Source organism: Lampetra fluviatilis, chromosome 68, assembly GCF_964198595.1.
Source record: "Lampetra fluviatilis chromosome 68, kcLamFluv1.1, whole genome shotgun sequence".
Lineage (NCBI taxonomy): Eukaryota > Metazoa > Chordata > Hyperoartia > Petromyzontiformes > Petromyzontidae > Lampetra > Lampetra fluviatilis.
The window spans coordinates 171,403-194,354 of record NC_136342.1 but is presented as its reverse complement, the minus strand read 5'-3'; the positions used below and the strand labels follow the sequence as shown (position 1 = coordinate 194,354).

Below are 22,952 nucleotides of genomic sequence, written 5' to 3'. Positions count from 1 at the left end.
GCCACTTATCACTTGAACTGGTTGATAACGTCCTTCCAGTAATTGCCGAGTTAGTACCCATCTTCTCGGTTTAAATTGTGTCGATGTCTGTATACATGTGTAGTGTTGTAAAGGACGGACTAATACACTTCTTTATGGCACACACTGTTTATTGTCTTTAACACACAGTCCCTATCACACAGAGGGGTATACGGTCCCCTTACCAGTTACCCTGAGGACCTTGCTGTCTATCTAATCTCCCTGCTAACCTAGCGTCCGCTGGCTGGACCTAGGGGAGGCACACTGACCCATCGCTGGCCCGCCAGGTCCCCGACCTCTGCTCGCTCAGGACCTTTGCCCTCACAAGGTGCGGGAAGGCTGGGAGCCAGGGTCCTCCCTATCCAGGACCTAATCTCCCCCGACCACTGGTGACACTGAGCCCGAGCTGCGGAACACACCACGCCCTGGCCGTTGACCCTGCAGGCCATTGACCGAGCAACCCACCAACGTTCCTACCAGCTCCCTCCGCAGGAGGAGGAATGTGTTATAGCTGCAGCGGTCACACCTGATGACGGATGCTTGTGTTGCTTCCGAAACGTCGCGATGTATTTTCGTTTTATTTTATTTTGTTTTCACCTACGTGACTTTACCGAAAGACCCCAGGAATAATCGCCATTCTCTGCACTTTAGACGCATAAGCAATTGTAAAGTAACACTTGCTACCTCGGAGCTAAACAATGTTGTGAGTGCGATAACACTGGTCAACAAAAAAAAATTCTGGCCCCGACTTTTGCAGCTGTTTTAGACTAATTTCAGGGTGCTGATTCCAAATCTGATCTCAGATTTGCTCTATCACATCTCGTTTTAATGCTATCGGCATACCCCATTTTCATTGTATTTACCCGAAATTAACTCTGTCACTTATGATTGCAAGTTGTTGCGAGTCAGTGACTGCTTTAGTGTTAAAATACGGTGCTGTATTTTTAGGATAGTGTGTTTATAATATCATTTTATGTAGATATCCACGTTCATTTAATATTTTTCTTCTGCAGTTTAATTGAAAATGCAATATTTGATATCTCAAAAACCTGATGTGATAGACAAAAACTGATGCCAGATTTAGAATCAGCACCCCACAATGACCTTAAACCCGTTGGAATACCTTATGCCAGACAAAGTGTGTTGACCAGTGGGATAATTCATGGATTGTAGCCAATGTCGTCACCACGCCGCGAGGTGGCAGCAACGCGCCCCGCTACAACCCCCACAGCGACTCGCCTCTCTCCTCACTGCCGCATGCGGCAACCTGTTCACGATGGTCGCCTTCGCGTGACTCCGTTACAATCGTCGCTGTTAAAGTTGACGCAGGAGAATGGCGAAAGTGCCGTGACTCGGGCTTGTTGTTGTTGTGTTGTTTTGTTTGTTGTTGTTTTGTTGTTGTTGGGCGACTAAGATGGCCGCCTGCTAACGCGGCTGCTGCTGCTGCTGCCTGTGGTGGCGCCTTCGCTGTATGAGGAGACGTGAGGAGAGATCTCCCCTTGGGGCAGACGAGGGGGCAGCAGCAGCAGCAACCACAACAACCACGACGACGAAGACGAAGAGACCGCGACTGTGGATGGCGTCTGCATGCAAGGCGGCCTCCTCCTCCTGCTGCTGCAGCTGCAGCAACAGGAGGAGGGCGGCCCTGGCGGTACTCGTGGCCGTGAGTGGTAGGGGCTGGTGGTGCTGTGGTGGGGGTGGTGTGGTGGTGGTTCTGTGGTGGTGTGGTGGGTGTGGTGGTGTGGTGGTGGTGGGTGTGGTGGTTGTGATGGTTGTGGTGGTGGAGTGGTGGTGTGGTGGTGGAGTGGTGGTGGTTGTGGTGGTGGTGGTGTGGTGGTGGTTGTGTCGTGGTGGTGGAGTGGTGGTGGTGGTGTGGTGGTGTGATGGTGGTGGTAGTGGTGGTGGTTGTGTTTGGGGTGGTTGTGTTGTTTGTGGTGGTAGTTGTGGTTGTCGTGTTTATGGTGGTGGTTGTAGTTGTGGTTGTCGTGTTTATGGTGGTGGTTGTGGTGTTTATGGTTGTGGTTGTAGTGTTTGTGGTGGTGGTAGTTGTAGTTTATGGTGGTGGTGGCTGTAGTGTTTATGGTGGTGGTTGTGGTGTTTATGGTGGTGGTTGTTGTGTTTATGGTGGTGGTTGTGGTGTTTATGGTGGTGGCTGTGGTGTTTATGGTTGTGGTTGTAGTGTTTGTGGTGGTGGTAGTTGTAGTTTATGGTGGTGGTGGCTGTAGTGTTTATGGTGGTGGTTGTGGTGTTTATGGTGGTGGTTGTTGTGTTTATGGTGGTGGTTGTGGTTGTTGTGTTTATGGTGGTGGTTGTGGTTGTTGTGTTTATGGTGGTGGTTGTGGTTGTTGTGTTTATTGTGGTGGTTGTGGTTGTTGTGTTTATGGTGGTGGTTGTGGTGGTTACAGTGTTTGTGGTGGTAGTTATGGTGGGCTTGGTGGTGGTTGTTGCGCTCTGGTTTTGTTGGTATTTTGGTTGTCGACGGACCTGTTGTGGGTTGTGCTTGGTGGTGTAGTCTTGGTTGCTGTTGTGGTGGTTGCTGTTGTGGTGGTTGCTGTTGTGGTGGTTGCTGTTGTGGTGGTTGTTGTGGTGGCTGTTGTTGTGGTGGTTGTTGTGGTGGTTGCTGTTGTGGTTGCTGTTGTCGTCGTGATGGCTGGTCTGCTATTGACGAGGTTGTGTGTGTGGGGGGAGCACACGTGGAGCGGTGGCGCAGTGGTTAGCGCAGTGGCCTCTGTCCACGGCGACCCAAGTTCGATTCCCCCTCACAGCCAACATCGGTGGTGCAGACCGAACCGGCCCTGTACAGCGGTGTACAGTATACACATCGCCACCGGGGAGACAAAGGCGGCCGGGCGTAACCCTGGCAACACACAACCCCCTCGTGTGCCGCGCCGGCCTTCATAGGGGCCGCTGGTCAACAGCACTTGCCCCAACTACCCGTTGAAGCTACACGGGGGACCTTTGTCTTTGCAGCTGCTGGTGGCCAGCCTGGTCCTGCACCCCGTGGCTCGGCGTGGCTCGGCCTGGCTCGTTGCCGCGGCAACGGGGAGGCCGCTGCCGTGGCAACACTCGGTCGTCATGATCACGTGCCCCACGGAGGCCGTGGCGCGTGACATGGCACGGTGAGCTGGCACAGAGACACCCATCATCGACGTACAGAGACACCCACAGACTCACACAGACACCCACGACTCACACAGACTCACACAGACACCCACAGACACCCACAGACTCACACAGACTCGCACAGAGACCCATAGACTCACACAGAGACCCATAGACTCACACAGACACCCATAGACTCACACAGACACCCATAGACTCACACAGACACCCACAGACTCACACAGACACCATAGACTTAGAGACACCCATCATTGACGTACAAAGACACCCATAGACTCACACAGACACCCACAGACTCACACAGACACTCACAGACTCACACAGACACCCATAGACTTACACAGAGATCCATAGATTCACACAGAGACCCATAGACTCACACAGACCCATAGACTCACACAGACACCCATAGACTTACAGAGACACCCACAGACTCACACAGACTCACACAGACTCACACAAAGACCCATAGACTCGCACAGAGACCCATAGACTCACACAGACACCCATAGACTCACACAGACACCCATAGACTCACACAGACACCCATAGACTCACACAGACACCCATAGACTTACAGGGACACCCGTTCGATTCACGCTCACGACCCAAACCAGTGACGATTATCTGCACCGGTTCTGGGTCTCCCCTAGGTTGACTGAGCCTCAAATGAGTACCCGGTGCAGTGTGTGAACATTGCCACCGGGGAGACAAATGCGGCCGGGTGTGGTGCCGGCCACTCATCCCCTCGTGTGCCGTTCTGGCCTTCGTAGGTGCTACTCGCTAACAGCACTTGCCCCAACAGTCTGATAAAGGATACTCGAGGATCTTTGTCTTTTGCACGTGTGTGCGTGTGTGTGTGTGCGTGCGTGTGTGTGTGTGTGCGTGCGTGCGTGCGTGTGTGCGTGTGTGTGCGTGTGTGTGCGTGCGTGTGTGCGTGCGTGTGTGTGTGTTTGTATGTGTTTGTATGTGTGTGTGTGTGCGCGTGTGTGTGTGGGTGTGTGTGCATGTGTGTGCATGTGTGTGCGTGCGTGTGTGTGCGTGCGTGTGTGTGCGTGCGTGTGTGTGTGTGTGCGAGCAGTTCATTGGTGGAGAGGCGCTTGGCTGCTTGTGTCAGCATCATCCCTAAGATCACTTCCTTGTGAGTGTGTGGGGAGTGTTCATCATGCAACACAACCACCACCACCACATACACACATCCACTACACCACACATACACAACCACCACGTACACACAGCCACCACATACACACATCCACTACACCACACATACACAACCACCACGTACACACAGCCACCACATACACACATCCACTACACCACACATACACAACCACCACAACACGTACACACAACCACCACGTACACACAGCCACCACGTACACACAACCACCACACCAAGCACACACAACCACCACACCACGTACACACAACCACCACACCACATACACACATCCACTACACCACACATACACAGCCACCACGTACACACAGCCACCACGTACACACAGTCACCACACCATGTACACACAACCACCACACACACACATACACACAGCCACCACGTACACACAACCACCACGTACACACACAACCACCACACCACGTACACACAACCACCACGCACACACAACCACCACACCACGTACACACAACCACCACACACACACAACCACCACACCACGTACACACAACCACCACGTACACACACAACCACCACACCACGTACACACAACCACCACATCCACACAGTCACCACTTACACACAGCCACCACACCACACACAGCTACCACAGCACATACTGACACACACACGCATGTGTGTGTGCGCGTGTGTGCGTGTAATTGTCCCCATTTGTCGTTACAGCTTCCACTGGGAGGGCCACGTGGAGGAGCAGGGAGAGTTTCTTCTGGTACGGAGGACCGGGGGGCGTGGAGGGCGGGATGGGGCAGGGCAGGGGACCACGATGCGGAGTGGGGGGGGGCACAGGTGGTGGAACAGGAGAGCAGAGGGGGCTTCCTAACATTGGAAGGAAGAGCATTCCAGACGGCCGCAGAAGCGCATCTAAAAGCGCGCGATGCGGTGGCCGCTTTTATTCAATGCCGCTGCTGCGAAGATGACCGGAGTTCAGGCGATGATGGTTTATGCTCCTTCAGCCTCATCCCAATTTCAGCTGAACCGAACTTGGATTCCAGACCGGGAGCCTGAAGGCCAAACTTGGCCTCAACCATTGAGACGGAGGTCAGTGTCCAGGCCGACTGCCTCTAAATCTGGCTCCACATTTGAGCGACCAGTTGTCGTGTAGCCAAAATCGCTCCACTCAAAAACGGCGCAACTCCAGTTTGCTCGCAACTGCTTTGTCCACTTCTGGGGGGAGGAGGAGTTGCACAACAAGAAAGTGTCTGGCTGTGGCTAGAAAGTGCGTCTGGTCACGCCACCCAGAGCAGAGCTCCCCCGCTGGCCTAGTTGGCTTCACTCCCTCCCCACTCGCCCCCCGCGTGCAGATTGTGACGGGCAGTGGTAGTTGTGCGAAATGCCGCCGTGTGCGGACGAAACCGGTCGCTACAAATCGCCGAGCCTATCGACGCTCAGGGGTCGAGTCCGTCTCTCCCGCGAGCAGCAAATGGTTGCGGACAATTCCACGTGTAAGTGGCCTAGTTGTGTGCAACAGGGTTGCGCAACCGAGTTGCAAGTTGCGCAACCGATTGCTGCGGTGTGAACCCGCCAGGCCCACGCCGCCAGGGCCAGAGACGACGATTTGTAGCCGGCCTCAAGGCCACGGACCGATTGGGCTGAGGTCCCACAAGTGAGTGGGAGCATCCTGAGCGGGAGTTGTGAGGCTCAGTGAGGCTCTGCTGGGCGTGTGTCCTCTCTGTGCCGAGCAGGTGGTGAAGACCAGGAGCAGCCTGGTGCCTTCACTTGAAGAGCATGTGCGGTGGGTACAGAGACAACGGTCCCCTGTGCAGCCTTGAACGGACTGTTGGTGCAAGTGCTGTTAGTGAGCAGCGCTTAAGACGGTCGGCACCACCGCGCCCTGTTGAGTCAACCTCGGGACTCGAACTCGTTTTGCCACGTTCCTAGCGGAGTGCGTTAACTGCTACATTACCGTTCCCCACGTACACGGGCACACATTACACACTCGTACATGTGTGTGCGTGTATCCGCAGACATACACAATACACACAGGCACACACGTGTAGTGAGGCACTCGGAGACACTAAGAGTAGGAGGCACTATGTTCTAGCCCTCACAGGTGCAACGAGTAACTCCACTGTGGTCAGGACAGCTCACAGGCTGCGTGAAGACGGTGACGGAGACTCCAGCAGCACCACGGTTCCACTCCAAACAACAGCCCCGAACCCCCGCTCGGGGTCCCCCTTTTATCCGCCCAGCGTGGCCTCGCTCCGCCCCCCTTCTAGAACGTACCAGAAGGTTCCCACGTCCCTTTCTCCGGCTTACCACGTGACCTGCTGGCAGACAGGGCTGCTACAACAGCAGATACCCATCTTTGCCAGCAACCAGCGCTACACGCCATAGTGACCCATTCCATGTGACTACACATGCATATACATCAATGAATGCACGTTTATGTGCATCATACACATCAATGAATGCACGTGCACATGCAAATACACACGGACACACGCGTGCGCATGTTTGTCAGTGTGCATGTGTCGGTCGTCTCATTCAGTCAACCCATAGCACCCGGGTCTGTCCCGTGACCTGCCAACAGAGAGCCTTCGACACTTCACGTGGCCTCCAAGTGCACTTAGCCTGGCACTTGGTGTCGTCTTGACGTCACCTCCACTTAGTTGTGACCGGAGGTCGTTGTTGTTGAGACGGTGCTGGCCACATCGCTCCTGTGAACACCTTGACGGCTTTATAACAGGTGCCAGCGATAACGGCACTTGCCCCGTCAGTCTGCGTTGGTTACACAGGGATCTTTGTTTTTGTCTCTGTGCAGGGCCTCCCACCCATACGAAGTCCCGGAGGTCATAGGTCTCGAGATCGAGCAGGGCAGCGCTGCCTACCTGCAGTGGATTGACCAGAGCCTTGCAGCGCCGTGACCAGGGACGGTCGCTCACTCGCTCGCTCCTTCACTCGCTCGCTCACTCGTTCACCCACTGGCTCGCTCACACATTGAGTCGATCACTCATTTGTTCATTCACTCAATCACTCACTCGCTCGCTCCTTCACTCGCTCGCTCACTCGTTCACCCACTGGCTCACTCACACATTGAGTCGATCACTCATTTGTTCATTCACTCAATCACTCACTCGTTTGGTCCTTCACTCGCTCACTCACTCGTTCACCCACTGGCTCACTCACACATTGAGTCGATCACTCATTTGTTCATTCATTCAATCACTCGTTTGGCCCTTCACTCGCTCGCTCACTCGTTCACCCACTGGCTCACTCACACATTGAGTTGATCACTCGTTCATTCACTCAATCACGTACTCGCTCACTCCTTCACTCACTCACTCGCTCGTTCACCCACTGGCTCACTCACACATTGAGTCGATCACTCATTTGTTCATTCACTCAATCACTCACTCGTTTGGTCCTTCACTCGCTCACTCACTCGTTCACCCACTGGCTCACTCACACATTGAGTCGATCACTCATTTGTTCATTCACTCAATCACTCGTTTGGTCCGTCACTCGTTCACTCGCTCAAGCTCTTAGCCACTCTCACTCGATCGTTCACTCGGGACGCTTGCACGCTCTTTGTGTGCTCACTAACGTTATCAATCGATCGCTCGGCTGCTCACTATCTGTGATGCTGTATGCGGTGTAATGACGGATCGAGTTGCATTTCATTAGATTCCTATGAACACCGCACACATTGAATAGCACGACAATTATTGATTTATGTTTATGACATGCGAATGTTGCGCGCGTTTAACATTATAGGCTAGAGGAGTTAAAAATTATATAAACGAGGTGGAATAAAAACGATCATTTGCAACCGAGGTAGGAAACGTAGATAATTCATTTTATACAAAATATATTCCGGACCTCGAATTGTGACAATCATTGAATGTCCTTGAGAGGGTGAATTCTTACATAAATAGCACCCTCGCTCCCACGCTCGCTCTGTCACACGCTCAGCCACACGCTCGCTCGACCACACGCTCGCTCACTCGCCTGCTCATGGCTCGTGCTCGCCCGCGCACAAGGTCAGCGACTCGCTCACAAACTCACTCGGTTACAAAACCGCTCGGCCTCTAACCCGCACTTTCACTCGATAAACTCGCTCGCCTACAGTCTGACTCGCTCACTCGCATGCTCACTCGTGCACTTGTTCGCCAACTCATAAAGTCACTCGCCTACTCACAATCACGCACTCGCATCGCTCGCCCACACTCAACAATAGCGGCTCTGCCTTCACACAACTCTCAGAGAGAATCACTCGGGTGCCTGGGTGCAGCTGCTCCCACTTGGAGTTTCCGGGATACTGTGACCATGCCGAAGTTGCCTCCATGAACGAGGTGGGGGTGTGGGGGGCGCGTATCCTGTCACCTCATCACCGCTCCAGTTCGGCTGGTCCCCTCTCCTCACTTTGTGCCTCTGCGTTTCGATGCGGTTTATTAACCGGATCTGGACCATGATTCAGTGTTACGGTGCTCTGGTGGCGAGATGTTGACTACCTCGCCGGGTATACAAGTCGGTTCGTTCTTGACCCTGATGCCTGCTGTTTATTTGGAGTTTCGTGTCTCCCTGTGGTTGCGTGGAGTTCTCTCTGGGTCCTCCAGTTTTTCCCTCCACATATAGCAACATTCGATTCGAGTATTTGGCTGCTCGACATTTCCACGTGATGAGCGACTTGATGGAGCTATCATTTGTGATCGCCAGTTCGCTTCTGAAAATGAGCTGCATAGCTCAGTGTGGGGGTCTGACCTGGTCAAATAACAAATAGGATGGTTAGCAGCGAGCTCCTCCTCCGCGTTCCCAGCCCAAGAATTCACTTGCACAACCGCTGCCGTGCGCGCGTTGTCCCACGCTTGGGTCCTGAGCCACGATTGGATAGCCTTGGCACGGCTTGGTAGAATGCCAGTGGGAAACCGTCTGTGCCACGCCGGGCCCGTATTGGCATGGTTCGGATGTGCAAGTGGAAGAGGGGTGGTGTGAGAGTCTTACCAGGCCTGCATTACCATCACCATCGTCAGCCATGGTCTATCTGCAGCTGGAGGAAGGGCTCCCCAATCTGTTGTCCTCTCTAAACCGTTATCCCAGCACCGGAGCTAACCAGGTTAGTCTGGGTCGGCGTACAAGTACATATCCGTGCCCCACACACCACATCCAGTATACATCTCGCGATGGGCTGTTGCCACTCCTCGTGACGTGCCACCTACGACAGTCTCCCAGAGACTCGGAAAATTATTCGGTGAGAAATGAATCCCCAGCGCTGAACTTGTGCCTCTGCACTGCGGGTTCATGACTCGCTGGGCGTCAGAGTGGTTTTACATTTTGATGATGACAAATCCGTGATGCTGTTGTAAATGTTTGGAAATGTAGATATGATGGTACGTGTAAGCCCGTTACCAAATCATCCGGAATGCGCCCGATATCGTATCTGCGTAGCTAAGCAAACTTGAGCCTGGATTGTGCTTGGATGGGCGACCGTCAGGCGTGGCAAGTTGCCATCGGCATTCGTAGCGATAGGCTGCAGAGGGTATTGCAACAATGGCGTCGATTGCTGTACTGCACTTCTATGCTCCCTACGCCTTTGCAAATTCCGCACCGACCAGCGTTGGGATTCCACCTGGTGTCGTCAAAACCGAGGTTTGTAGTTGCAGTTGGGTGGCCCTACACGAGCGGCGTGGTGTGGGCAGGCCATCATCTAGCAGTTACATGGCGCTTGAAATACAAAACCCCGGTGTGGAGTTCTCCGCCAGTCCGATCTGTGACCCGTGGCGTCCCCCTCTGTTCTCCGCATTGGAATGGTGCGTCTCGAGGGATCGACGTGAGTTTGAATGAAGACCGTAAAATAATATTTTTAAAATTTTAACCTCTCGTGTACTTTGTATTTTCTCGCTCATGTTGTCACACTTGTGCTCGCGTCGTCGTGAATCATCAAAGAATCCGGATCACTCGCAGAGCCGAGCAACGCTCCCTGTGTCCGAGAGCGGCCCACTGAAGTAGCCACCACAGAGCTACTACCTCTGCATTGCCGGGACCACGTGACCTCTGGTAGGCGCAGGAGAGAGTAGCGAGTTCTCCAACCCACTCTCCCTCGACGCGAGGAATGCTCGACGCATGGCGGTCGCAACGTTGTTTAATTCTCCGAGCTGGAATATAGACATTCAATTAAATGCACATAACTAATTTAATTCAATGTTTTTTGCATGCGCAATTAGTGGGGAACCTGGCTGAGACCATCAACTGGCTGCGCTTGAGAACACAGACTCGTTGGTTCTTTCGGTAAAGTCACGTCAATAGATTCACTTTCGGTAGATTCACTGTCGGTAGATTCACGTCGGGAGACTGAGAACAGAGTTGAATCCCGTGCAGCTCCCTGGATTCGAACCCAGGGGTTTCGGTTGTCCCGGCTGAGGGCCGTGACCCTTGACCCTCAGGATGACGCTCCGGTCTGGTGGACAAGTTCAAGTTCATTTATTAGGTGTAGCCCTGTGAGCCATTCGGCTCTTGAATCGGGTGCAACCGCAACAAACAAAAAAACAAAAACATGAACAAGAAAACATCTTAAAGTGAATACGTGACTAAGTGCAAACAGAAAATCCAAGAAAAGACAGCAAAATATTGCAGAAAAAACACCGTACACCAACGCTGTGTGCAAAAATCCCAGTGGGATGCAAGTCAAACAACAACAACAGGGGTCCTCATGGCCATCACTCTTTGTATGTCCTCATATGTTGAACTTCCTTCACACCGTACGTAGCCAACCGTGCTAATCGAAGCTGCGGGGGAAGGACAACAAACTAAACACAAAGTAGTTTTGAAGAAATGGGTTTTTAATCTCGAGTGCTTAAAAGTGCGTAGCGCCAGTGGGTTCCTCATATCGGAGGGAAGAGCGTTCCAGACAGCCGCAGAAGCGCATCTGAAAGGACTCCATGCGGTGACCCTCTTTGTTCGACGGTTCGGCAAAAGCCGCTGCTGCGAGGATGACCACCGGAGGTCACGTGACGAGATCAGCGAGGAATTGTGGTTCATGTGTGGCAGGCACTTTGTGTGTTATGAGTGCGTCCTGATACTCGGAATCGCCTTTCACTGATGCACACACATGTACAACACACTTTATTGACGAATACTTCCGTTGCTATTTAACAAAGCTGACACTGGGTGGGTAAAGGGAGTTTTAAGTTGATTTGATTTGTTACAGGGATGATCCCGTAGAGACATTTTCTCGGCTCTTTTTACAAGGACGGAGATCCGTGGAAGGGGGTGGCCATCTGGAGTGGAATAGGAGACGTTTCTGATGAGGTGCAGAGCTTGGTGTGGGAGATGACGAGGTCGAGGGGGTGTGCGATGGGGAGTGGGTGTGAGATGAGATTAAACACTAAACCATTTCTATTTTACTCTGTCGTTCTTTCGGTAAAGTGACGTAGAAAGAAAACAAAATACCTTGACCCCAACCTGACTGAGCTTGACCCCAACCTGCCTGACCTTGACCCCAACCTGCCTGAGCTTGACCCCAACCTGCCTGACCTTGACCCCATCGCCCCCTCCACGCGGCCAAGCCACGAGCCGACGGCGCCCTCTGCCGGCGGCTGCGGCCCCTCCTCGTCCCCCCTCCTCCTCCTCACCCCCTCCTCCTCCCCCCCTCCTCGTCCCCCCCCCACTCGTCCCTCCCACTCCTCGTCCCCCCCCCCTCCCCCCTCTTCATCCCCCCCACTCGTCCCCCCCTCCTCCTACCCCCTCCTCGTCCCCCCCCCCACTCGTGCCCCCCACTCCTCGTCCCCCCCACTCCTCGTCCCCCCCCCTCCTCCTCCCCCCCTCCTCCTCCCCCCCTCCTCGTCCCCCCCCCAGTTCCCCCTCCTCCTCGTCCCCCCCCCACTCGTCCCCCCCCTCCTCCTACCCCCCCACTCGTTCCCCCCCCCCACTCCTCCCTCCCACTCCTCGTCCCCTCCACTCGTCCCCCCCCCCCACTCGTGCCCCCCCCACTCGTCCCCCTCCTCGTCCCCCTCCTCCTTCCCCCCCCACTCGTCCCCCCCCCCTCCTCGTCCCCCCCCTCCTCGTCCCCCCCCCCTCCTCCCCCTCCTCGTCCCCCCACTCCCCCCCTCCTCGTCCCCCCCCCCTCCTCCCCCTCCCACTCCCCCCCCCCACTCCCCCCCCTCCTCGTCACTCCCCCCCCCTCCTCGTCCCCCCCCCCCTCCTCGTCCCCCCCACTCGCCCCCCCTCCTCCTACCCCCTCCTCGTCCCCCCCCCACTCGTGCCCCCCACTCCTCCCCCCCCCCTCCTCCTCCCCCCTCCTCCTCCCCCCCTCCTCGTCCCCCCCCAGTTCCCCCTCCTCCTCGTCCCCCCCCCGACTCGTCCCCCCCCTCCTCCTACCCCCCCACTCGTTCCCCCCCCCCCACTCATCCCTCCCACTCCTCGTCCCCTCCACTCGTCCCCCCCCCCCCACTCGTGCCCCCCCTACTCGTCCCCCCCCCCCCCCACTCGTCCCCCCCCCTCCTCCTTCCCCCCCCACTCGTCCCCCCCCCTCCTCGTCCCCCCCCTCCTCGTCCCCCCCCCACTCCCCCCCCTCCTCGTCCCCCCCCCCTCCTCGTCCCCCCCCACTCCCCCCCTCACTCGTCCCCCCCCCTCCTCCTCCCCCCCACTCGTCCCCCCCCACTCCCCCCTTCCTCGTCCTCGGTGCGCGCCCGCAATGAGCCGCCAGGGTATCCCGCTCCTCCGTCACCCCCCGCCGCGACGTTTCGCATCGTTGCCCTGCTCCGCGAAACGTCGATTTTAAGTCGTCGGTGACATCGGCGCTGCCTGACGGACGACGGCACGAGCCCGGGGGTGGGTGGCGAGACGGGGAGACGGGGAGGCTGGGCGGCTGGGGAGACGGGGAGGCTGGGCTCGCGCGGGCAGAGGCTTCCGCCGGCCGGAAGTCGATCGAGTCCCGCAGCGCGGCTAGGCGAGCCCGAGGCTCGCCGCTCGGTAGTAGGCTGCGATGGCCCGAGGCGCCGTTTCCAGGGCGGCCATTCGCAAGCTTCTGTTCGGCGGCCACTTCGTGCAGGTGAATCACGGGCGCGCTCTTCGTCGTCTTCGTCGTCTCTCCCTTCCCCTGTTGCTTGATCGGCGACCTTTGCGTTTGTCGCTGTGGTTCATCGTACCCAGAGAAAGGAACGGGCTGCGGCTGTGGCGATGTTTGCCGTTGTCATGGAGGTTGCTTTGTGGTGGCACTGTGGTTGAGAAAGCGGAGGTTGCGACGAGGTGGTGGTGGTTGTGGTGGTGGTTGTGGTTGCAACGAGGTGTTGGTGGTGGTGGTGGTTGTGGTGGTGGTGGTTGTTATGGTGGTGTTACAGCACAGAGGTTGTGATTGCGATTGTTGGTGGTTGCGTTGTTGCACCGTGGTGAGGGAGGTGATTGCGTTGCAATGCGGTTTAGAACGGGGAGGTTGTGAGGTGGGGGTGGTTGTGGTGGTGGTGGTTGTTGTTGTGTTCCACGTTGGTTGAGGAGGAGGAGGTGGTTATTGTTGTGGTGAATGTGGTTGCGTTGTTGCACAGGAAAGGTTGCGACCAGGGTGGTTGTGGGTGGTGGTTGTGGGTGGTGGGTGGTGGTGGTGGGTGGTGGTGGTGGGTGGTGGTGGTGGGTGGTGGTTGTGGGTGGTGGTTGTGGGTGGTGGTTGTGGGTGGTGGTGGTTGTGGGTGGTGGTGGTTGTGGGTGGTGGTTGTGGGTGGTGGTTGTGGCTGGTGGTGGTTGTGGGTGGTGGTGGTTGTGGGTGGTGGTGGTTGTGGGTGGTGGTTGTGGGTGGTGGTGGTGGTGGGTGGTGGTTGTGGGTGGTGGTGGTGGGTGGGGGTGGTGGTGGTTGTGGGTGGTGGTTGTGGGTGGTGGTTGTGGGTGGTGGTTGTGGGTGGTGGTGGTTGTGGGTGGTGGTTGTGGGTGGTGGTTGTGGGTGGTGGTGGTGGGTGGTGGTGGTGGGTGGTGGTTGTGGGTGGTGGGTGGTGGTGGTTGTGGGTGGTGGTTGTGGGTGGTGGTTGTGGGTGGTGGTTGTGGGTGGTGGTGGTGGTGGGTGGTGGTGGTGGTGGGTGGTTGTGGGTGGTGGTTGTGGGTGGTGGTTGTGGGTGGTGGTTGTGGGTGGTGGTTGTGGGTGGTGGTTGTGGGTGGTGGTTGTGGGTGGTGGTTGTGGGTGGTGGTGGTGGGTGGTGGTGGTGGGTGGTGGTGGTGGGTGGTGGTTGTGGGTGGTGGTTGTGGGTGGTGGTTGTGGGTGGTTGCGAGGGAGAGGCGCTTGTGGTCGTGATGTTTGTTGCACGGGGATTTACCCCGACGTAATTTGGGTTTAATGTCTAAACAAAGATTTGTACCACTATTTATTTATATATATAGTTATATATTCATATATAGTTATATATTTATATATTTATTGACGGCACGGACTGCAATGATTTACAGCGGTCGACTGCGCAGGCTGGGCCCAGAAAGAGACCGCGGTTACATTTCGATGTAACGCTTCTTTCGTGACTGCAGGGATTCATCTTCTTGGTTCTTTCGGTAAAGTCAACACGTAGAAGGGAAATAATACAATAATAAAAATAAAACATAATAAAATACAATTCTCACGAACAGGTCTGTCGGAAAGACAGTGGCGTAGCCTGGATATTTTGCGCCCGGGGACGAACTATACAATTGGCGCCCCCCCCCCCGTTTAATCACATACCAAAATGTAATTACATGACATGTAGGCCGTGTGTGGCGGGATATATAAACTTTTAGGTTGAGGTGTTGATTTGTGCAGTAGTTTCAGGCTGCCGCGCCCGCCGCAATAAGTTATAATGTGACGTTGTAAGCCTCATTTTGGCGCCCCTTTACCTTGGCGCCCGGGGACATATGTACCCCCCTGCCCCCCCCCCTAGCTACGCCTCTGCGGAAAGACAGCGTCATTCAGACGCTGTCTTTCCGACAGACGCTGTTCTTCACCTGAGGACGGCTGCTTGCGTTGTGGCCGAAACGTCGTGAGAATTGTATTTTATTAGGTTTTATTTTTTTATTTCCCTTCTACGTGACTTTACCGAAAGAACCAAGAAGATGAGAGCACGGTTAGTGGCGCTTCGGTGATTGTTTACATCGTGTGGGAGCTAGAGGGCGAGTGGTGGACCCCACAGGGTGAGTGGTGGACTCAACAGGGTGAGTGGTGGACTCCACAGGGCGAGTGGTGGACTATAGGGGCGAGTGGTGGACTATAGGGGCGAGTGGTGGACTCCACAGGGCGAGTGGTGGACTATAGGGGCGAGTGGTGGACTCAACAGGGTGAGTGGTGGACTCCACAGGGTGAGTGGTGGACTATAGGGTGAGTGGTGGACTCCACAGGGCGAGTGGTGGACTCCACAGGGTGAGTGGTGGACTCCACAGGGTGAGTGGTGGACTCCACAGGGTGAGTGGTGGACTCCACAGGGCGAGTGGTGGACTCCACAGGGTGAGTGGTTGACTATGGGCGAGTGGTTGACTCCACAGGGCGAGTGGTGGACTACACAGGGCGAGTGGTGGACTCCACAGGGTGAGTGGTTGACTATAGGGTGAGTGGTTGACTCCACAGGGCGAGTGGTGGACTACACAGGGCGAGTGGTGGACTCCACAGGGTGAGTGGTTGACTCCACAGGGCGAGTGGTGGACTACAGGGTTGTGGTTATTTTGATGATTGCGGTGGGCTTGGTAATTTTGGTTGTCGTGGTGGTTGTGATTACCTTGTGGGATGTGGTTGTCATGGTGGTTGTGGTTGTCATGGTGGTTGTCATGGTGGTTGTTAATGGTGGTTGTTAATGGTGGTGGTTGTTGTTAATGGTGGTTGTCATGGTGGTTGTCATGGTGGTTGTCATGGTGGTTGTCACGGCGGCTGTCGTCATTATGGTGGCTGGTTGTTGTTGTTGTTGTCGTGATTGTTGTGGGAGTGCTGGTTGTAGCTATCAATGTGTGCTGCATGTTGAACTTCTTTCGCACCGTACGTAGCCAACCGTGCTAATCGGAGGTGTGGGGGAAGGACAACAAACGGAACCTCTGTGTGTGGCTCTGTGTGTGACTCTGTGTGTCTCTGTGTGTGTCTCTGTGTCTCTGTGTGTGACTCTGTGTGTGTCTCTGTGTCTCTGTGTGTGGCTCTGTGTGTGACTCTGTGTGTCTCTGTGTGTGTCTCTGTGTCTCTGTGTGTGACTCTGTGTGTGTCTCTGTGTCTCTGTGTGTGGCTCTGTGTGTGACTCTGTGTGTCTCTGTGTGTGTCTTTGTGGCTCTGTGTGTGATTCTGTGTGTTTCTGTGTGTGTGTCTGTGTATGTGTCTCTGTGACTCTGTGTGTCTCTGTGTGTGTGTCTGTGTATGTGTCTCTGTGACTCTGTGTGTGACTGTGTGTGTGTCTGTGTGAGTGTCTCTGTGTGTGTTTCTCTGTGTGTGTCTCTGTGTGTGTGTGTCTCTGTGTGTGACACTTCATATTCCCTGGGCTCCGAGTGGTTTCGCTGGGCATGCTGCTGATGTCTGCTGTCTCAGTGACTCCGTTGCTCTGTCTGCAATCCCCCGTGTCACCCCGTGTCACCCCGTGTCTCTGTTGACTCCGATTCCCTGGGCCACGAGTGGGTGTCACAGTCACTGTGGCTGCACGTGATGAGCCACTTCCTGGAGCTATAATTTGTAATAGCCAAGTTGCTTCTGAATATAGCTACACAGCTCAGCGGGCCTTAGCGGCTAAAACACAAATATTTTCCAAGTTCCCGTTCGTCGTGCGGCTGGGCGTGGTGGTGTCTCCATGTCCCCTTGTGTGTGCCTGTCTCTGTAGACCCGCTTCCCGGGGCTCCGAGTGAGGCACCTCTTCCTCGTGTGGCTGGGCGTGCTGGTGGGGAGCTGGGTGCTCTACATGCAGTACTCCTCCTACACGGAGTTGTGCCGTGGAGCCGTCTGCAAGATCATGGTGGTGAGACGAGGGGGGTGGAGCAGGGTGGACGAAGGTGGAGCAGGGTGGACGAAGGTGGAGCCGAGTTGAAGCGGGGACACTGTTTTGACGTTACCGCTGATTAGCTCTCCATGCGTATGCATGCTGGATGCAGACATTTTGAAATGTGATTTGTAACTTTGAGCCTGACCTGTGTATCGATAGTTCAATGTTCATGTGCCATTCTATTGAGCGCTACTGCGTGTGCTATCTTGGCGTGGTCTGGGACTGTTTAATTGTTGTTTTTGCTCGGTCGACCAATCCTTCAGCGGGTACCTGGTGCGATGTGTAAACAACAAATGTTGCTGGCCTTGGTTCTGGTCACCTGCTTGGTGTGCCGTGCCAGTCTTCATCGGTTTTCGTGGACACCACTTGCCCCAGCAGTCTGTTCACTGCGACAAGGGGCATCTGTTTGTGTGTGGGCGCGTGGGGAGCGGTCGTTCATCGGTCAGCGCGCTGCGCTACGAACCCGGCGACCCGAGTTCGATTCCAGCTCACGGCCAACACCAGTGACGATTATTTTAATCGGTCCTGGGCCTCCCCTAGGTCGACTCAGCCTCAAATAAGTACCTGGTGCGGCATGTAAAAACATCGCCACTGGGGAGACAAAGGCGGCCGGGCGTGGGGCTGGCCACCCACCCCCGTGTGCGGCACCGGTCTTCACAGGTGCTACTCGCTGACAGCACTTGCCCTTGTGTGTGTGCGCGTGTGTGTGCGCGTGTGTGTGTGTGTGCGTGCGTGTGTGTGTGCAGTGTGATCAGTACAAGAAGGGAATAATAGCCGGATCGGCCTGCAGTGCCCTGTGTGAGGAGAAGACGCTGCAGTTCCAGCGCTGTCTGTCGACTCACCCCACTCGCCAGGTGAGCCACGCTCCCACGTCACCCTCTGGCATCGCTGCTGTACGCGTGTGTGGTACACGTGTGCTGTACGCGTGTGTGGTACACGTGTGGGGTGTGGTTAGCGTGTGTGGTACACGTGTGGGGTGTGGTACGTGTGTGCTGTACGCGTGTGTGGTACACGTGTGTGGTACACGTGTGTGGTACGCGTGTGTGGTACACGTGTGTGGTACGCGTGTGCGGTACACATGTTTGGTGTGGTTAGCGTGTGTGGTACACGTGTGTGGTACGCGTGTGTGGTACATGTGTTTGATGTGGTTAGCGTGTGCGGTACACGTGTGTGGTACGCGTGTGTGGTACACGTGTGTGGTACATGTGTTTGGTGTGGTTAGCGTGTGTGGTACACGTGTGGGGTGTGGTACGTTAGTGCTGTACGCGTGTGCTGTACGCGTGTGCGGTACACGTGTGCGGTACGCGTGTGTGGTACATGTGTTTGGTGTGGTTAGCGTGTGTGGTACACGTGTGGGATGTGGTTCACGTGTGGGGTGTGGTACGCGTGTGCTGTACGCGTGTGCTGTACGCGTGTGCGGTACACGTGTGGTGGCAGGTGTACACGGGCCGCTGGGGCAAGGCGGACGTGGTGATCAAGTGCGGACTGGAGGAGGCGTTCCGCCTGGACCTGGAGCCCGACTCGTCCCCGCGGCGCGAACTCGTCCTCTTCGACAAACCCATCAAAGGCACCTCCATGGACGAGTTCAAGGAGATGCTGCTGCACTTCCTGCAGGTGACCCGTGCCAGGCGCAGTGCCGCAGCCTGTGCCAGCCGCGTTGGGGCATCGCGACTCCCCACCCCCTTCCGCCCCCACGCGACCTGCCCCCGCCACCCACTGGCGAGACGAAGCGTGATTTAGGGCTGCGAGGAACAGGAGCCGAGCTCGTAGCAGCTGCAAGGGGGTCGCGTAAATCTTTCGCGTATGGCAGCGTACCACCGTCCTCCCCACGGTCCTCGCCTCCATCCTCACCACCACCACCATCATCATCACAGCGATCATTGTGTTGAGTATCAATATGATTGTCATAACAGTAATTTTGATCGTCATCATCGTCGGTGTCGCCGTGATCGTCGGCAACGTCGTCGTCATCAGCTCTCACGTCCATTTCCCCTCATCTTCTCCACCCTCTCTCCCATTAAAGACAAAGATCGCGCCGTAACGCCTTCATAGACTCTTTGGACAAGTGCTGAGAGCGTGCAGCACCTATGAAGGCTGGGACAACATACCAGGGGGGGGTATGTGGCCGGCACCACGCACAACCACCTTCATCTCCCCAACGGCGATGTTTACATACCGCACGAGCTGCTCATTTGAGACTGTCGGCTCAGGCAGGCCCAGGACCGCTTCGCGTCACCGTCGCCGGTGTTGGCGGCTCGTGTCGCCGGTTATCGAAGCGCTAACCGCTGCGCCACCGCTCCCCACCGCCTCCTCCTCCTCCTGTTCTTCTGCGCAGACCAAGCTGGGCAAGCAGCCCAGCCTGCCGGAGCTGGTGTCGCACCTCATCGCGCTGGCCGACGTGAACCGCGACGGCAAGGTGTCCCTGGCCGAGGCCAAGTCGGCGTGGGCGCTGCTGCAGCGCAACGACTTCCTGCTCATGGCGGTGCTGCGCGAGCGCGAGCACGCGCCCCGCCTGCTGGGCTTCTGCGGCGACACCTACGTGACGGAGCGCGTCGGCGTCACGCGCCTCTACGGCGTCGCGCCCCCGTGGCCGCTGGCGTCGGTCGTGCCGGCCTGGCTGAGCCGGGCGGCGGAGCGGGCCCTGCTGGCGCCGCCCTGGGCCCTGCGCGCCAAGGTGTCCATCGGCCTGCTCGAGTTCACCGAGGAGGTGTTCCACGGCGCGTACGGCTCGTTCCACGTGTGCGAGGCGGGGCCCGCCGCCTTCGGCCATAACGAGCGGCACGACGCCCGCCTCCTCGACCTCGGCGCCGTCGTGCCCGAGGCGGCGCTGCGCGAGGCGCTGGCGGCGCGCCGCTGCGACTCGGACGGGGACTGCGTCGTGGGCAGCGACTGCCGCGCCGCCTGCGACCGGCTGGCGCGCCGCTGTTCCCCCGACGCCATCCAGCCCAACCTGCCCAAGGTGTGCGCGCTGCTCGCCGAGTACCTGCTGGCGGGCTGCCCCGCCCACGTGGCCGCCGAGCTGCGGCGCCAGCTGGCCGTGTGCACCAGCCTGCGCGGCTCGGCCAACACCATGGAGGTGCACCACTCGCTGGTGCTCAACAACCTCAAGGCGCTGCTCTGGAAGCAGATCTCCAACGCCAAGGAGGCGTGACGGCGACGCCGCCGTCGGCGCGGCGGCGTCGGCGCCGCCGCCGCCCACCGAGCGAGATTCGCAGAAAGCGAGAGTAATGTAAAGGCGGCGAGGAAAGTCAGCGGAGTAACGAGCGAGCCGCAAACACGACGACGGCCACCTCGGGTGAGGGTGGCGCCTGCAGGTGAGGGTGGCGCGCGGGAGACGAGCGGCGGCCATCCGACGGTGAACAAAACATGAAGGAGTCTACAGAAATGTGAAGGTAGAGGGTGTTTCAGGACACAAGGGGAGTCTACGATGGGCTGGTCCCACTGATCGGCTGGTGCCAGTCCTAGCAGCTGACGTCACTTGTCAGCCGGTGCCACTGATCGGCTGGTGCCACATGATCAGCTGGTGCTAGTTCTAGCAGCCGGTGCCACTGATCAGCTGGTGCCAGTCCAAGCAGCCGGTGCCACTGAACAGCTGCCAGTCCGAGCAGTCGGCACCACGTCTGTCAGCTGGTGCACTCGGATTGAGGGGGGTGATCTGACATTTGGGCACCAGCGGGAGGACGTCGATGTGTGAACGCGTCGTTCTTGTTGTTGCTGTTGAGGGTGCGGTGGCAAGTTGAGATATTTAGTTGAACCACTTAGCGATGGATTTGCACTTGAGAAATCAGCTCATCGCCTCCCCCCCCGATGACGATAGGATCCAGCTCCCGAAGACGCGACGGTGGCTCTCAACCCGTGGTGAACTCTCCACGACGGTTTCTGTAAAAGTCGCCGTTCGGAATGAAGCATCAGTGAAGATCACTCCCCTCCTCACCCCATCCCGTAGCGCGGTCCACATCGGATCGGGCTTGCAGCTACTACCTGCAGCAGCAGCAGCAGCAGTACCAACAGCTTTGTAAGCAGCAGCAGCAGCAGCAAGAGCAAATGAACAGAGAAATTGAAAGTACAGCAGCATGCAGTGCAGTCAAGAGCCTCGGGCATTGGCACGAAATTACTGACGGAGCTTCCCCCCCCCCCCGATTGGCTGGTCAAATACTGCAGCAGGGTGGGATGTGACAATAGCCACGGCCTAGAGCGAGGTATACTGGACGTGGTGTGCCGGGCATGTCAATGTTTTCTGGGTCACCTATCCGGCTGAAATGAATACCCTGACAACTCTGCGCTTCTAATTAGTATGTGTGCGCTGTCAGGCTGCGTGGGGAGCCAGAAGTGTAGCGGTTAGCGTGCCGCATTATGAACCCGGCGGCCCAAGTTCAATACCCGCTCATGGCCAACATCAGTGATGATTATCTGGTCTTGGGCTTCCCCTCGGTCGACTCAGCCTCAAATGATTACCTGGTGCGGTGTAAAAATTGCCACCGGGGAGACAAAGGCGGTCGGGCGTGGTGCTGGCCACCCCCTCACCCCTGATGCGGCCTTCACAGGTGCTGCTAGCGAGAAGCACCAACAGCCTGTTGAGGCTGTGTGGGGGGGGGATGTCTCTTTTGGCAAGAGCAGCCCCCCCCCCCAGCCCCTTGCCCTGTACTCTGGCAAGTGTGGCTCACGCCCAATTGGCTGGTGGCAGTTTCGTGGGGGCTGGTTTGCAAAGAACCGGCAGCAGTCTGTCTGTTGAACTTCTTTCACACCGTACATAGCCAACCGGTGTTATTTGGAGGTGCAGCAGGGTGGGAGGTCAAACTCAATTTCAAAGGCAGTTCTACAGAAATGTGGATGTGGAGACTGGAAGGAAATCTCTGCCAAGTGATCAGGAGACTCTACTTTGCAGGGATGGACCCGCGGCCGTACAGGTCAGGACACTTTCTCCTGACCGACGATGCAGCTGCTGCTGCTGCTTGGTCCTCTGCACACCGATGAAGGATGGACTGCAACACTGAGCAGCTGGTGGGCAACGGCTTTGTGATGATCTCGGCTTGCTCCCCACAATCAATCCTCTTGCCACCCCCTCACAGGGTCCCCATTTACAAAGGGTCCCCCATCTCCAATTTTAACTTTGGGGGGGGGGGCTCCATGGATGTGTAAAACAAAAAAAGTGAATAACCACTACAAGGAACCACCACACGGTCCCCACCCATTGAAATTGCGTTAAATTGTGCTCGTTTGAAGCGCTTCAATGCCACTGCAGTCGAGGGGGGCACACGGGCCCCTTGCACACCCCCACCCCCTGGTGGAATGACCACCAGTCACGCGGCATTGGGTAGGAGCAAGGCAGCTCGACCATCGCGACGCGGGTTGTGCGAGGTGCAGTTACAAGCCCTGCTGCATCCCATACTTGATCCTAAATATTTATTTAGCTTTTGTTCAAGCCCTCTACCTCCCACCACCACACTCGCTCTGGGGTCGGCTGGTAAAGCCCCACACTGGGGGGCACCGTCCACCCCCAGGGTAGCCCCTCCCACACAGCTGCAGTTTACACGGCGCCCTTTGCACAATTGTGTCCACGAGCCAAGGGAGGCAGCACTCCCTGACGGACAGTGCAGGGGACGAGGCTGGTTGATGTTGAATTCCTTCACCAGTGGGGTGAGGGTGGGGTGGGCCAGGTGGGGGGAGGGGCAGTTCCATCTCTGTGCAATCGGCATCACAAATAAAAACAAGCCACTCAAAAC

The 22,952-nt window shown here is 56.6% G+C and overlaps 1 protein-coding gene across 2 annotated transcripts; it reads left to right on the top strand.

Moving 5' to 3' along the window:
* The first annotated feature begins 1,224 nt into the window (after positions 1-1,224).
* On the top strand, positions 1,225-22,863 carry LOC144952554 (divergent protein kinase domain 1B-like). Of its 2 annotated transcripts, XM_078883009.1 has the most exons (8): positions 1,225-1,681; positions 2,989-3,137; positions 4,223-4,282; positions 5,009-5,054; positions 17,071-17,205; positions 17,976-18,083; positions 18,667-18,843; positions 19,565-22,863. In XM_078883009.1, the coding sequence occupies exons 1-8, from the start codon at positions 1,490-1,492 to the stop codon at positions 20,378-20,380; spliced, it is 1,683 nt and encodes a 560-aa protein (XP_078739135.1). In that variant the 5' UTR covers positions 1,225-1,489; the 3' UTR covers positions 20,381-22,863. The 2 variants fall into 2 exon arrangements, with proteins under 2 accessions (XP_078739135.1, XP_078739134.1); XM_078883008.1 differs by lacking the exons at positions 1,225-1,681; positions 2,989-3,137; positions 4,223-4,282; positions 5,009-5,054 and adding an exon at positions 12,942-13,331.
* Positions 22,864-22,952: the final 89 nt, after the last annotated feature.